At 44.1% G+C, this 15,437-nt stretch overlaps 1 protein-coding gene across 1 annotated transcript in view; it reads right to left on the bottom strand.

The window, feature by feature from the left end:
* Positions 1–15,437, bottom strand: part of LOC6611183 — a 59,980-nt gene that overhangs the window by 42,798 nt on the left and 1,745 nt on the right. The window contains exons 2-15 of the mRNA XM_032717965.1: positions 14,421–14,522; positions 13,904–14,356; positions 13,074–13,838; positions 12,727–12,930; positions 11,469–12,396; positions 10,070–10,346; positions 9,586–9,992; positions 9,312–9,523; positions 7,459–7,663; positions 4,019–4,178; positions 3,116–3,954; positions 568–3,003; positions 409–507; positions 271–351 (exon numbers count right to left, since the gene is read on the bottom strand). Coding sequence (XP_032573856.1) covers positions 271–351; positions 409–507; positions 568–3,003; positions 3,116–3,954; positions 4,019–4,178; positions 7,459–7,663; positions 9,312–9,523; positions 9,586–9,992; positions 10,070–10,346; positions 11,469–12,396; positions 12,727–12,930; positions 13,074–13,838; positions 13,904–14,356; positions 14,421–14,522 — 7,168 coding nt within the window. The remainder of the gene's footprint in view (positions 1–270; positions 352–408; positions 508–567; positions 3,004–3,115; positions 3,955–4,018; positions 4,179–7,458; positions 7,664–9,311; positions 9,524–9,585; positions 9,993–10,069; positions 10,347–11,468; positions 12,397–12,726; positions 12,931–13,073; positions 13,839–13,903; positions 14,357–14,420; positions 14,523–15,437) is intronic.

The raw sequence follows: 15,437 nt of genomic DNA on the forward strand, positions 1-15,437 counted from the left end.
CAAGATGGAATGTAGAGGAACAGAGAAGAGTAGTACCGAAATGGGATAAAACAGAAAAATATTTCAAGGAACACTACGGAATGTGGCAAAACTGTAAATGAAAAGATTCAAATGAAAAGAAGGGGTGTATAAAAATTATGGTAACAGACTTATATTCTTTTACCGAAAAAGGCAAAAATAAAAAATATATAAAGTAAGTTTACATAACAATTACAAATTGCATAGAAATTGAGCATAGAGGCAGCCACCCATTTCAGGACTTGCACTTACCAATTTTGGTAATGGCAGAAACGCGTTCGAGGGTCGACTCTGTAGTTGTGTGCAGGGTGGTCACAGTGTCGGTCAGGTAATCTATTTTCAAATTTTTGTATATATCGAAGCATTATTGTTACCAACACACCAACTTACCACGTTCCAAGCTGATCAGTTCTGGCTCTTCGTTCTGCTTGTCGGTTTTGTTGTCACTCGGTGTTGGTGGAGGAGTCTGGGAATGTGGGATTTCGCTCTCTGCGTCGAAAAATTAGGTAAGACTAGATAATAACTTAAAGAAAACTCTGGGAAACGTACCAATTTTCTTGAGCTCATCACTTATTTCAATCACTCCCACACTCATCTTCTTGGTGATTGTTTCGCCCACCGATTTGCAGAACTCGGCATCGGTCAGTGACTTTCGTGGCTCCATGGATACTGGTGCAGTGAGTCCCTGGTCCATCTGTGAGTCTCCTAACGGCATGGTGGCCTGTTTGCCGAAAGTGTCACTGTCATATTCGCTCGCCAGTTGCTGTGGCTCCTGTGTCACCACACTGGTGGTCAGCTTGGGCGTGTGGAACGGTGATGCTTCATCTCCAACCGGCGCTGCAGACTCAATACCATCGATCAGCTTATCCGTTGGCTTAACAATGTCTGAAGGCAGTTGTGTCTGCTGTTCCATAAGCAGGAAGTCCTCTGTAAGTTGTCGCTCATTCAGGGGCTTTTTCTGTTTTGGTTGCTCCACCATTTGCTCGGCGGACTTCATCACCTCTTCCACCAACGATTTGGCAGGCTCAGAGACCAGCTGGGTTTGTTGCTCCATGCTTAAGAAATCAGCGGTTTGTTGTCGCTCATTAAGAGGCTTCTTTTCAGTGGTCTTCAATGGCTCAGTCTCGATCAGAGGCTTTGTAGATTCGTCGAAAACGATTTTCCTGGGTTCCACTACAGGTATCTTACTCGCTGGGGGTGATGGCTTCACTGTGACTATTGATTCTGGTTCCGAAGCACTTGTGGATGTCAAACTAGATTCAAGGGGCTTCTCAGCAGCTTGTGGCATGCTCGGCAATTGGTTTTGTTGCTCCATGCTCAGGAAATCACGAGTGAGCTGGCGGGCATCGGCAGTGGTGATCTGCTCCTCGATTTTGTGGAATGTTTCGATAACTTCAGCAACCTTTTCCGCCACCTTGTCCTCCTTGGGTTGAACTTGTGAGAGAGGTTTGTCCTCGATTTTAACTAGTTCCTCCACTTTGCTCGATATTTCCGAGGTCTTTTCAGATTTGGTGACCTTCTCCTCGATCTTGTGGAATGTGTCAAGCAGTTCGGTTACCTTTTCGGCGACTGTTTCGGATTTGGCGATAATTTCAGAGTGATCGACGAGTTGATCTTTGAGCTGCTCACCTCCCAGTCCGGCGGTCATAATGGTGGCCGTAGAGGCCACAACATCATCCAATACTTTTGATTCCCGATCGACCTGCTTATCCACAGATTTCCTCGGCTCCACCTTGGGTATCTTGCTGGCTGCTGGCGATGGCTTGGGTTCGGCCGCCAGTTTCTCACACTGGAGGAAGTCTTGAGTAATCTTACGTGCATCTACTTCGCTAACCTTCTGAGCTTCGGTTGGTATTGTCTTGACTGGTATCTTTGAGATCGGTTTTTCAACCTTAGTCTCAATGACCGATTCAGTTTCGGATTCAACTGTAGCACGTGGAGCTGCGGTAGGCTTCATCGAGTCATCGCTAGGCTTCCGCGTGAACTTTGGGATCTGTGTTTTGGGCTCACCGCCATGGAAGTCATATTTGACCTTCTTGGCTTCAAATTCAGCAATTGTCTCCTCAATACTTGAGCTCTCGATAACCTGGACAGTCTTCACTTGCTCCGCAGGCACGGCCTTTGAATCCTCTAGGTTTTTAATGGTCTCGCTAACCTTCGATGATTCGACAGACGGCTGTGTGGGCAGAACGGGAGTAGCATCCACAGACTTGCTACTCTCAAAGGAGCTAATAATGTTTTCAACCTTCTTGCTGGCTATTTCGGTCACCTCGCTGATGACTTGTTGCACCTCCTTGACTGTTTCTTGCGGCACTGAAGCCAGAGGGCTGGTCTTCTCCTTGATCTCCTCAACGAACTTCTCATGAACTGTTGCGGTTGTGGAAGTTGCCGGGAGCTGGCTGCGCTTCTCAATCTCTAAGAAGTCTTCGGTAATGTCGCGGGCCTCTTGGCGTGTTATTGTCGTCACTCGGCTGAAGGTCACGCCATCCTTCTCCTTCTTTTCGGCAGCACTAATGTCCTGGACAATCTTGTCAGTCTGATCTGGTGACGATGGCTGGTCTTCCTCCTCTGAGCTACGTCCGGATGTCTTGAACTTGTGCGTAAGTTCCTTGTCGAACTCGCTCTTGCTTACCTCGGTTGAGTCCATCTTGCCCATCTTCATCTTAATGACTTGGTCGGGAACAGTTGTTGTCTTGATAATCACGTTATCGGCAGGCAGTTGCATCAGAATTTCGGACTCATGATGAGCCTTCTTGTCCTCGATTAGACTCTTACGCTTGATTTCGGTTATTTCGCGGGTGATCTCTTTTTTCTGAGTGGAGGCAGGAATTGATCGTTCGATGGACAGACGCTTAACAATCTTTTCCCGCCGTTCGGCTACTGTTCGCTTGGCAGCTTCTTCATCAGACTCCGATTCCTCGACTTCCTTCTCCTCGGCAGAGTATTTGACTTCTTCGCGTTCGTTAATTTGCTGGATTCGCTTGCCTGAGGGGAGAACTTAAAGGGTTATTCCAAACACGTTTGACACTATGGGTTAAAAGCATGCGAAGCAACCGATCATCATGCACATTTTTAACACATTTCAATTCATACTTACTTTCCCTGCGAACCAGTTCCTCCACGGACTCCGAGTTTTTCATAAGGTCCGCCTCGTCGAATTCACGCGAATGCGATAGTCGTCCACTCTTGCACTTTTTCATGATGTCGTCTCGTCCAATGTTTTTGAGTGCCGTTTCCAGCGAAAGAATATCGTAGTTAGGTTTGTCCTTATACAGGCGAATCATGCTCTGCGCCTGCCTGGCAATGCTATCTGTGTTTTGGTTGATGATCTCATCGATCTCCTCCCCATTGATGCCAATCTCCGGGGCCAGCTGAATCCAATCCTTACCCAACAGGTTGGATAGATCGACGATGCGGATGTCGCCAATGTAATGGTCATTTTGATGCTTGCTCAAGCTAAACATTGAGGTCCTGTAGGCGGAGGTGACGCGGTCCGAAAAGGCGGTCGTGGAATCCGGAATTACAGCCTCCGGAAGAACGATGTTCAGGATACAGATGGGCTGTTGCGGTGGCTCGCCCTTGGCCACCTTCGGTTCCTTCATGAACAAAGTGCGTCCAACAATGTCGGCATGTTGATCCTTGACTCGTACTGTGAACGGTAGGCGGTTCTCTCGGAAGGCCTTGAATTGCACCTGGAGCTGGTCGCCAGATTTGGTCACTGGAACCAGATTGCCAGCCATCTCGATGTACTGCGGCTTGCCCTCGAGGACCTCGACATCACGGCTCTTGGCCACTTCCGTGTAGAGCTCATGCTTTTCCAGAGTTTTGTCCTCACGATCGTCGGTCATGCAAAAGACCCGGAGTCTAGCTTCGAATGGTTCCACCTTCTTGGCGAATACCACAAACTTGGCAATAAACGGCACATGGATGACTTCCCTGTGTTTGAAGATTCAGAAATTTAGCAAGGAACTACTTAAGGTCCAGAGCAGCAAACACTAACTTGTACAGTTCAGTGGCCATTTTGGTGGCATCCGAAATGTTGCGGCAATCCATCAGCCAGAAACGAGCTGATACTGTGGTCGTAAAGGAGACGCAGTCATTGACAAATGTCAAGGGCGTGGAACCGGTGACATCTTCCCATTGAGCACGAGATGGTCCGCCTGGCGATGGATTAGTTAGATGGAGTACGGAAACGTTCAATTGCAGGTCTCACGCCTTGGAAAATGGTGTTTACGCATAGACTACATATATGTATGTAAAAACTCTTGAAAATCTCTACTGTTGTCTCATTAGCAGATAAATATTGAATTAATTCCAAAATAGTTGAACTAATTTCTCAAACGAAACCATAAACTCAACCCAAAAACGTTTTCAGAGAGAATTACGATTGTGTGTTAATTACAAAGCAATTAGATGGAATAGGAGTAGTATTGAAAAGTTTTATTGTATATAGTTTATGGTATAGTATTAAAATCGTATTTAGCGATAAGTATTAGATATAGTATTTAGTATTTAGTGGTTATCTATGGCATGGCATGAGTGTAATGATATAGGTGGAGTCTGTTGAATGTCAAAAAAGAGTGTAGTGTGTGTGGGGTGTGTGAGCTTATGAGGCACTTTGATTTCAAGCATATATTTGGTTAATTTGTAAGGGCTGTAGCATTTACAGAGGTACGAGTACTAGGGTACTTGTTGCGCTTACGTTGAAGCCGTTTCGAAACAACATGCTTAATACTTTGGAAAAAACTAATTTTTGGCTTCTTTTGAATGGAAAATAAGTGAGCGTGTCACGTGTTACTTGTTGTAAATGTGTTCAAATCAACAAAAGATCCAACGAAATGGAATCAAATCATTATACAAATTATAGTAACCGAAACGTAATTGAATAGGAATGTATAAAAGAATCGTCAACTTATTGATATTTATTTTATATGTTTATATTTTATATATTAACAAAACACCGTTTGTTGTATGATATTATTGAACTTGCCACAGCGATCGCTTGACTTTAGTTTCTTTCTCAATAGTTGACACTTATTCGGTTTCAGAAAAGTTCTCTTTGGTGCCACAAACAGTAGAAATTCGAAATTGATCATTCTTAATTATTTGATTTTTCATCTTAAAACAAGAAACAATGTACATAATAGTTCTGCTTTCTTTGAAACGAAATAATATCAACCAACACAAACTGTTAACGTTCAATAAACAACGGATAAACAATCTACAATCAGGTGCACGGCATTCCAACCGAAAAAATTAACCAAAATTGAAACGTAAAGCTTGAGAACCTTAACAAGTATGATATGTTAGAATGGAATAAGGATAAGATTCGAATCGGTAACTGAATAACTGAATAAATCAAATTAATCTGGCACGATCTGGTGGCCTTGCTTTAAGTACGGTTTCAATGGCCCAAAGAGCAACTTTAGTTGGCGTTTAGTTTAGCTTACAAAACCTACAAACTCTTTAATGAAATTGTGCAGTTTAGTTATATATTTGGCAACAAACCGCGTGCAGTCAGAAAATCGCTTGGGTAATTCATATTATTGTATGTTAGAGGGAGAGAGGTTAGACAGAGAGAAAGAGAAGGCGGCAAAGACGTTTGCATGACAAGCTTAAGGTTCGAAAAAGTAAATTGGAAAGTTTGCTTACTTCAAAAACTAAGCCGCTTTGAGCTGAAAGCGTTTTCTTGGCTGAGAGAACATTGCCGATCGAGTGGGGCCTTGAAAAGACCCCACCAAACAGAAAGTTAACCCTGAGCATCTGGTATAGTAAACCCAAAGACGCAGCGCAACCCGAATTTAAGCGAAAAACTCAAGGAAACTGAAGGAAATCAATGGGGGCAACTTAAAGCAAAGAACTCAAGGGAACGGAGTAAGAACTTAAGGACTTAAGGCATAGAAGTTGAAAAATAAATTGTTTGAAATATTTGCAATAGTTTCTTAACAAGAGAATTTATCATAAATAAAATATGCAGAATTTTCAAATTTTCTTTTGTCAAATTTGCTTCTTGGATTTGGTTGTATGCCTTATTTTGCAACACAATAATATTGCTATTCTTAAAATTTTATTTGGTTTTGTTTGGCATAGAACGAAACAACTAAATATGAACAAATAACAATTTTATTTTGTAAACTGTTTCAATTTGAAACTTCATACATGTTTGTGAATTTCTGAATTTTTGTATTATTTATTTTAGTATTTATGACGTTTGAGTCAGTTTTAGTTACCTTTTAGAGACCTTTTCCGAAACACACCTTCAATGGATTGAGAAAACAGAACGGAATGCGTGCACACGTATGCAATGACGCATTAGTACGAAATTATAGAACAATTAAATAGGTTTTCAATCAAGAATTGAATCGAAGTTTGTTTTGTTTGGGTTTGTTTTTGCTCAACACGAAATCGAAATTGAAATACGAATCGAAATCATCGAAAATCATCAGAACGAACTAAAGCGATAAAAAAAACGCAAATCGAACAAAGGGTAACGGAACGAACACCGTTTGGCACAATGAGAAGACACACTGAACATGACACTGATCTGGGTTGGGATCGAGCTGAAGTACGAGATATATGTTGTTGGTGTGGAGTATCTGTATCTGTTTCTGTAGCTGTATCTTTTTCTGTTTCTGTATGCATCTGTGTGGGTGTCGTTGATGTATGAGCGTATCAGAGGTGGCGAATGGTGGCGAATGCTCTACAACTGACTAGGTTTCAAAGGAGATACGATTACGATACGATACGATACGATGCGGGCTACTGCCGGAACAACCCGTTCGAACAACTTATGTTTACGCATCTACAACACAGACACAAGCACAATGTTTGAGTTTGAATCGGATGGGACCTACGAACGAATGTTTCTCAATTCAATGTTTCAATTCAATCTCATTCTCATAATGGTTACCATAATAAATTTAATTCGGGAGAGTTCCCAGAGTCGTTTTTCTTTGGATTTAGATGGCAATTTCCACTGTACAGGTTTTGGATATAGTATATATGGCATGTATGGTATATATAAAGTACTACGGCTTAGCACATGAGATACTTGTATTCTAAATGTTATAGACAACCAAAACGAATAACGGAAGCACGTACTAAACTCAACGAAAGCATAAGATATAGTTACACTCAAGAAATCATAAATAGGAATGAAGTAAATGAAGGCCTGAGACAGAGTTATATATAGAGATAGATAGAGAGAGAGAGAGATAGGATGTGGAAGATATCGGGGGCTTCAAGGAGGATCATTAATACTCAAAAAACATCAACTAACGTAATGGAAATGTAAGTGGATATACTTCGTAATAGTCGTAATGGTAATTGGTAATTGGTAATCGGTAATGGGTAATAATAACTGCTTGGATCACATCGTACAAACAACACAAAAGACCGGCACATAGCTGGCGGATCGGTAATGGATCGGCTTCAACTTACCTGTGATGGAGCATAGCAGACGCAGGGTGGGCGTATTGCCCGAATACTGGTTGATCATACCCTGGCTGTGAGCCTTGGGTGCGGGCATGCTGAGGGTGATGGCCTTGTGGAATTTACGGCGACGCGGCTCGACCGTAACAATTGGGGATACGGCCACGCCGCGACCCAAAAGCTTCGCCGTGAGATCGGGATCGACCGGTTGGGCCTAGAACGAGTGTAACGGATTCGATTGGCACTATAGACAAAAATCGATTTCGATCGGCCACGCTTATACACACAATACTCACTGGCATGAGATGAACGGAAAAGTAGTAAACTTAACGAAAATTGACAAAAGAAAATATTGTATACGAAATATGCGCTTCTTGTTTGTCGTAAGGCAACGAATAAACAAAATAATATGAAATGAGTCTTTTGGGCTAAATGGTGAACATTATCAATTCGATTCGACACATTGGGTTTTATGTTTTTTGGTTTTTGTACAATGCGTTTAAGATGTTTATGCATATTGTTTTCATGGTTGTTGTTGTATTGAGCAATTGCATGTTTTAGTTAAATTACAGCATAAGTTAACTACAAACGATAACAATGTTCGAGCCCATTTATGTCCCAATAAATTTAGTTACCAAAAAAACTCTGTCTACAACTCAAGGGGCTAGAAAGTAAACTAAGAACTTTATACAATGTACAGAACGAAAAGAAATAATACTATTGAAAATGTTGAGATTTACAGATATCAGTTAAATGCAAATAAAACGTGCGAAAATTTAAACTCATGAGTGGGGCCATTATAAAATCGTTTTTTGCTTACGGCATGGCTAAAATGTTACAACTTCGTTAGGCACTTCAAACCGGACCCAATTGTAACTCTCTAAGTATTTTCACCTCTTATCTTTTCTTTTTTTGAAAAAGCAATTGAATGAAAAAGTAATCAAATGAAACGTAATTAAAACATTTTCATTGGCATAAAGTTTTTGTCGAACTAAATTTATTGGGTAGTACTGCATTTCAGAGAACTTGTAAGTATAATCTTATGCATAAGTAGATAATAATCATAAATAATGTATGAGTAGCTAAGAGTAGTTAGCATATAAGTAAGTGTATCATAATATTCGATATATGTTTTTCATATGTCTTATCAAGTTGGACAATTTTTTGTTGCTCTTGCTGTTAATAAGCTAGCCGAAAATCTGCGATTTGACAGACTTGGCTTGATCCATGATCAAATTCAATCGCTTCATTTATAATTGTATTATTGTATGTCACTGTTTTGCAAAGCATTCGTGATTAGGATAGCATGAGGATACCGATTCCACAATGGCTCCATTAGCTTAGTGCCGTTAAGCTATTAAAGTGTGTCTCAATAGAATCAAACAAAGTGCACATATTTCATACGAGTAATAACATTTGGAAACGTTACCTCCAAAGATCGGTTACAGTGGTTTTAGTTTGGGAAATTGCTACCAATACTACCACTATAATCGAACTTTGGTCAGTTAGATCTACCATAATTCACTACACAGGATTTCGGGCGGGTTAACATAGATGGTTACAGTAACTGGATATAGGAGTACTGGTTATAAATGCTCATTTTCATTTTGGAAAACCTTCTTTGCATTATGTTTTGATATTCGTTCTTTTTGGGAAGTTGAAGATTAAATGCTCGAGTATATATGCTGACCGATAACGTAATTGGTTTGGACTTTTACTATTTTTCCGTTTAAGCGTAGAATATGATTGCCCTGGCTGATTTACCAGATGAGCGAGAAGCGCTTCTTCTTGGGCACATGATTGACGCTTATTTTACGCAATTTCTCAGGCGCGACGCCCTTGCGCGGTTTAAAGAGGTTTACCTGTAAGCCAACTTTGATCTTCTTGGTGAGGGCTCCCTGTGGGAAGACGGCCTGCACCTGTGGCACCACGGTGCTGGACACCATGCCGCCCTCCGGTCCAATGGCATGGACCTCCTGGCGTATGCGCGATACGACAGCGAAGTACTGGGGGAAGTCGTAGGTGACAAAGCGGCAGACATGGTTGCCAGCCTGCTCCTCCAGTTGGGCAATCTCTGTGGCGAACAGTTCGGGTTATACACCAGGTGGGACTCCAACAAACCCCATTATCACTCACCCTCTGGTTCAAAGCACTGCTGCAGGACATCGTGGATGATCTCCTCGGAGTTATCGATGGTGTGCTCCCGCCATGTTTCTCCATTGTCCGATCGCAGTATGATGATCTCGCGCTCCTTGCCACGCAGCGATGCAAAGTGTGGCACCTCCATGACCACAGGCCCAATAAACTTGGTGGAGCAAGGACCTAGTTCCAGGACACGACTGGCCAAAGCCTCGCCCTCCATCAACTGGGGCGGATGCATGGTGCGCTGCGGCTTCACATAACGACAGGTTACCCTGGTTGGCTGACAAGTGGACCTAGAGGGAATGATCATTCGGACGCCACTGTGCCGACAGCCACGCATTGCTCCTCCGCGGGCATCCACCAGGAAGGACACCAAGAAGCTTTTCCAGCTTAACTTGCGACTGCAAAGTAATCCGAAATTAGTAAGAGCATAAAGATTGATCATATCTTTAAAATGAAGAAGAACTTTAAAACTTACCCCACATGCGGCGGCTCATCGTGACCATTGGCAATGTAAACTCCATCAACGGTGGCCTTGGGTGAACTGCCATAGACCTGGGTCTTGTGGGGACTGATAACCTCCTCTCCAATGGTGGGCGGAACTCCAGAGGCATACTCGGCGCTCTGGGTCATCCGGTTGGAGTCCATGCGCTCATCACGGGTCACATCGATGGGCAGCGAGTCGTCGCCTAGGGATTTCATTTCATCAACGGTCAAATAGCGGTATGGTTGATCTGATAGCATATTGTCTTCGCCTAGAGTTTTGATTCGATTTCGATGCGTTTCGAGGGCATTCCGCAGCATTTGCATTTTGTTTAAGCACAAGACAGTCCAATTGGCCATATAGCGTTGTAGTTGTTGTTGATATTATTATTTGTTGTTTAAGTGTTGCAATTGTTGGTTATTGGTTGGTATTTGTTGAATTGCAGATGAGAGCGCAGTGCATTGAAAATAGAAGAATGCAAATGAGTTTGATTTTAGTCACAAAATTTCGTTAGTTTTACATGCTTTACTTGGTAATCGGTAGAATAAATATAATATAATATAAGGGTGATATAAAGCTAGCATGACCATTATATAGGAGCATTATACATGGATACGATAATAGTGATGGTATAGATACGACACAGTGGAATACATTTCTCATGCCGCGATTAAAAGCAAATTATATTTTTGTTTGTCTTTTTTACCCCAAAGTCTGACATCCAACCGAAAAGTTACTGGGATTCACGGAAGGTATATATGTTTTCAGAAAATTTTACTTTTGAAAAGTTATATGCTTTATACTATGATCTTTTTAAATATGTAGATTATAGAACAGTCGACAAAATATAAATCTATTGCCAATCAAAAAAAGGGACATTATAAGGGGTCTGTACTCCTTTTGCGCAATTACAACGTCAAGAAATAGTGTACATTTATACATTTCAGCTCCATATAAAGTGCCATGGGTATGCCAAAGTTTTATAGACAATTTATCAAGCCAATCACGATCCATCCAATTGCAGCCAATTAGTGCACTTGATAACGGCCAGCACTTAAGATATGAATACGAATACGAGTATACAAGTATACGGATACTGATACGGGATTTCCAAGTGGCCCTGGGCACTTACTGGAGACATAGTGCTTGTCGCCCTGGTAGTACGGCAGATAGATTGGCCCGAAGCCGTACTCGTAGCCAGCGTCCAGTTGCCAGTTAGTGTCACCTGACACACACACATGAAAGAGCGGGGATTCACTTAGGACTATCGTAAACTATGTAACTAATGGGTAGTGCTCAGTGTCTGGTGTGCTGGCTGACTAGCTGGGCAGTGATCTTGTGACCTTGTGGCTTATGGTTTACGGGTTAAGTGGATGCTAATGAGTATACGTACCGCCCTCTTCCTCGGAGTCGGACATGAAGGACTCGTGCATGGCCTCGGGAGCCACCACGCGATACTTCTCCTCGGCTTGGGCCGGAGCAGCAGCTGCTTCGTCCTCCTTGGTGATGGTTTTCAACGAGTCCAGGACACTTATGTAGCCCAGTTTGCGAGCAATGTGCAAAGGCGTCTGTCCATTGACCGTCTGGGCATTGGCATTGGCCTTGTGCTCCAGCAGGAGATTCACAATATGACAATGACCCTGCTGGGCGGTCTGATGGAGCGGAGTATAGCCAATCGAGGTGGCCGCATCCACATTGGCTCCATTCTGAAGCAAGAAACGTACCATGTTGGCCTGGCCAAAATGAGAGGCCACATGCAAAGGAGTGTAGCCTGCCTTGGTGGCCATGTCGATATTGGCGCCGTTCTTCTCCAGAATCTCGGCCACATTCACATTATCCTCCTGGGCACACAGATGCATGGGAGTTAGACCATTCTTGGCCGGATGATTGACGGCGGCCTTGTGCTCGATCAGCAGATTGGAGATCTCGGCATGACCCTCCTGGCTGCTCAAATGGAGTGGAGTAAATCCGGCCTTGCTCTCGGCATTGGCCAAAGCGCCATATTCCAATAGAGTAGTAGCTATGTCCATCTGGTTCTTCCTTGCGGCAATATGGAGCGGGGTATGTCCATTCTTGGCCGTGGCATGTGGACTTGCTCCCTTCTCCAGAAGCAACAAGGCAACCTGCTGGTTATTGTAGTGGCAAGCCACATGCAATGGGGTGACACCGTTCTTGCCCTGCGCATCCACATCCGCCTCCTTTTGGAGCAGCAACTGGGCGACCTTAATGTGTCCATATTTGGCCGTCAAGTGAAGTGGAGTGAATCCCTTCTTGGTGGCGGCATCCAAGGCGGCGCCGTTATCAATTAGTACAGCGGCCACCTAATAGAAAGTTACAAAAATTCACATAAATATTTCTCCCTCAGGACTACATGTTAAAAATCAGATTTCCAAAATTTTTCTCAAAAAATCATAATACCAAAATACATAAAAAAAGAGTTGCAACATTTATTCGAAAACAAAACGGCAAAAAGAAACAACAACACAAGAGTTATAAAACAACTCATAATACCGATTCAAGTACAAAACTCAAAAAGCCATGAGGAAAACTTAAAATCAAATGAAAAACTCCTGATGGCGTATCCAAAACAGTTGCATCAGATAAACGGTGTCGATGTGGTCGGTGATCTTTTTCGCAATCAGATCTTTTACCTCATCCTGGCCCTCCTTGGCTGCGATGTGAAGTGCCGTGTACATGTCCTTGGTGGTTGCGTCCACTTGGGCGCCATGTTGCAGCAGGAGCATCACGATGTCCACATTACCCAGTCGCGAAGCGATGTGCAGCGGTGTCTGTTGCTCTCGGGCACGTGCGTCCACCTGGGCGCCATTGCGCAGCAGGATGCGAATGATGTCGGTCTGGAATTGAATAGGTTGAACCACAAGGAAAGTTATATAACTACATATAGGTAGTATATTTTAGACCTTTAGCCGGCGTGAACTCCTCGTCGGTTCTGTTCTTGGTGAATCGGATTCTCCCCCATTATATACTCATGACTCACCTGGTTGGCTCTGGCGGCCAGATGGAGTGGCGTTTCTCCGCGCACAGTGGGCACATCGGGACTGGCATCGTGCTGCAGCAGATAGATGACAATGTTCATGCAGCCCATGAAGGCGGCCACATGGAGCGGAGTAAGTCCACTCTCTGTGGTGGCACTAATGCTGGCACCATGTCGCAAGAGCAACTCCACCACCTTCAAGCGGTTCTTCTTGCAAGCAATGTGCAGTGGAGTGAATCCATTCAAAGCCCTTGCATTGGCATCAGCATTTCGATCCAGTAGAAGCTTAGCCACCCTAACATGACCACAGTGAGCAGCCACATGAAGGGCAGTGAGATAGTCCACTGTCACCTCGTCGACGGGAGCACGATGGTACAAGAGGATGCGGGCGGCATCCACGTGCTCACCCTGGGCGGCCATATGGAGGGGTGCCAAGCCATTTTTGGTCTTGGCAGAGATGGGAGCTCCTCGTTCGAGTAGCATGTCCACTACTTGCTCATGACCCGAGCGAGCGGCGCAATGGAGCGGGGTAAGTCCGTCCCGGGTCTTTGCCTCGATGTTACCACCTTTCTCCAGGAGCAGGGAAACCATGTTGGTCTTGCCCCACTTTGCAGCCACATGCAGCGGACTGATGTTGTGCTTGGCCGAGTAGTTGACATCGGCGCCCTTCTGGATGAGTAGGTTGGCGATGTTTTGGTTACCATAATGGGAAGCAATGTGCAGCGGGGTGAAGCCCGACTTGGAAGTCACGTCCGGATTATGGTCATTCTGAAAAGCAGGAAGAGAATAAAAGTTATATAAAGTTTGTTGAAATTGAAATACTCAATTATTACATCGAGAAGCAGAGTCGCTGCCTTGACGTCGTCCTTTTTGGCGGCAATGTGCAGCGCAGGAAGCCTGACCTTTCCACGAGTATCACTCTCGAGGAGGACAGCAACGACTTTGTCATGACCCTGCTGCATGGCCACCGCCAGTGGGGTGAAACCATCCTCGGTGGCCAGACTCTGGTTGGCTCCGTTGGACAAAAGGAGACGCACCACCGCATCGTGGTTCTCCTGGGCGGCCATGTAGAGTGGAGTGAATCCATTCTGGGATTGCACATTCACGGAGGCATTGTGCTCCAGCAGTAGCTTCACCACCTCCTCCTGTCCAGCCAATGAGGCGATGTGGAGGGCGGTGTTTCCCTTTTTGGTGGCACTATCCACAATCGCGCCCCTACGAAGGAGTTCCGAGACGACGAGGATGTGGCCATCCTTGGAGGCCAGGTGCAGGGCATTCAAGCCATTCTAAAAAAGAAATCATGGAACCAGTAAGAAATAAGTTCTTAAATAATATTTCTTTACTGCTTACCGCATTGCTGGTGTTAATGTCAATGTTGTTCTTCAAATGCTCGAGCACACGCTCCAGATTTCCGGCGCGAGCGGCACGCAGGAAGGAAGTGTTTCCATCGCCCTAGAAAATAAAGGTTCATAAGTTCAAATACCTTTTTTCATATTCATAGCTTGTTGCATAGGTTTCTCAGTTGTCTCAAGTAATAATATAATAATATCACTATAATGCAAAAGGCCAAATTCACGGCAGTAAAATTTTCCGCTTATTTCGCACTGTTTTCAAATGAGACAAAGGTCAACCAGAAGTAATGGCCTGACAGCTTATCAACCGCAATGCAATATATCTTCGCCAAGTTCCCATTGCTCCGGAAAACTTAACATGTACTTTTCGGTTAGTTGCGTGCTATTTGCGTATTCATCACCTGCTGTGTGGGTGGTTACCAAGAAAAATGGGGGGTTGGAGTTTTTTTCGAACGTTGCTAGGTTGCGCAACTCCAAGTTTGGTGTCCGTTTAGGAGTAGAATAGTTACAAATTGCTATTATAATGCACCTGCTCGCTGCAAGTTCAATTTACAGGGGTCAAGGCGAGGGGTCACCATTTCCAGCTTTTCCGGCTTTTGGTGCAGGTGTTCGTGTAATTCGCTCTAATGGCCAACGCCCACCAACTGAAATGAGAAAACCACCCACCCACTCGCCGGAGCTCAGCTGTCGATGGTGGTTTTTGTTTATGTTTTTCTCTGCCCATTCCCTTCACGATTTTCGATATCGAAAATGACGTCATGTCGCGTTTTCAAACTGCAACTGGAAGTCGGCAAATCGCACGAATTTTCGCACTGGAAGTGAGCGAAAAATCGCTGGAGAGTGACCGCAGCTCAGACACCCGGTAGACCCGCTTCCTGAGCATTAACTCCCCTCCACATTCACCCAGCCCAATGCACCACCCACCCGCAAAATACCATTCAGCCATCCACCCAACGCCTCATGGCAAACAAGGAAGTGTGTGAAGGATATACACAAGCGGCCGAAAAAGGAAAAC

This window comes from Drosophila sechellia, chromosome 3L, assembly GCF_004382195.2.
Source record: "Drosophila sechellia strain sech25 chromosome 3L, ASM438219v1, whole genome shotgun sequence".
Lineage (NCBI taxonomy): Eukaryota > Metazoa > Arthropoda > Insecta > Diptera > Drosophilidae > Drosophila > Drosophila sechellia.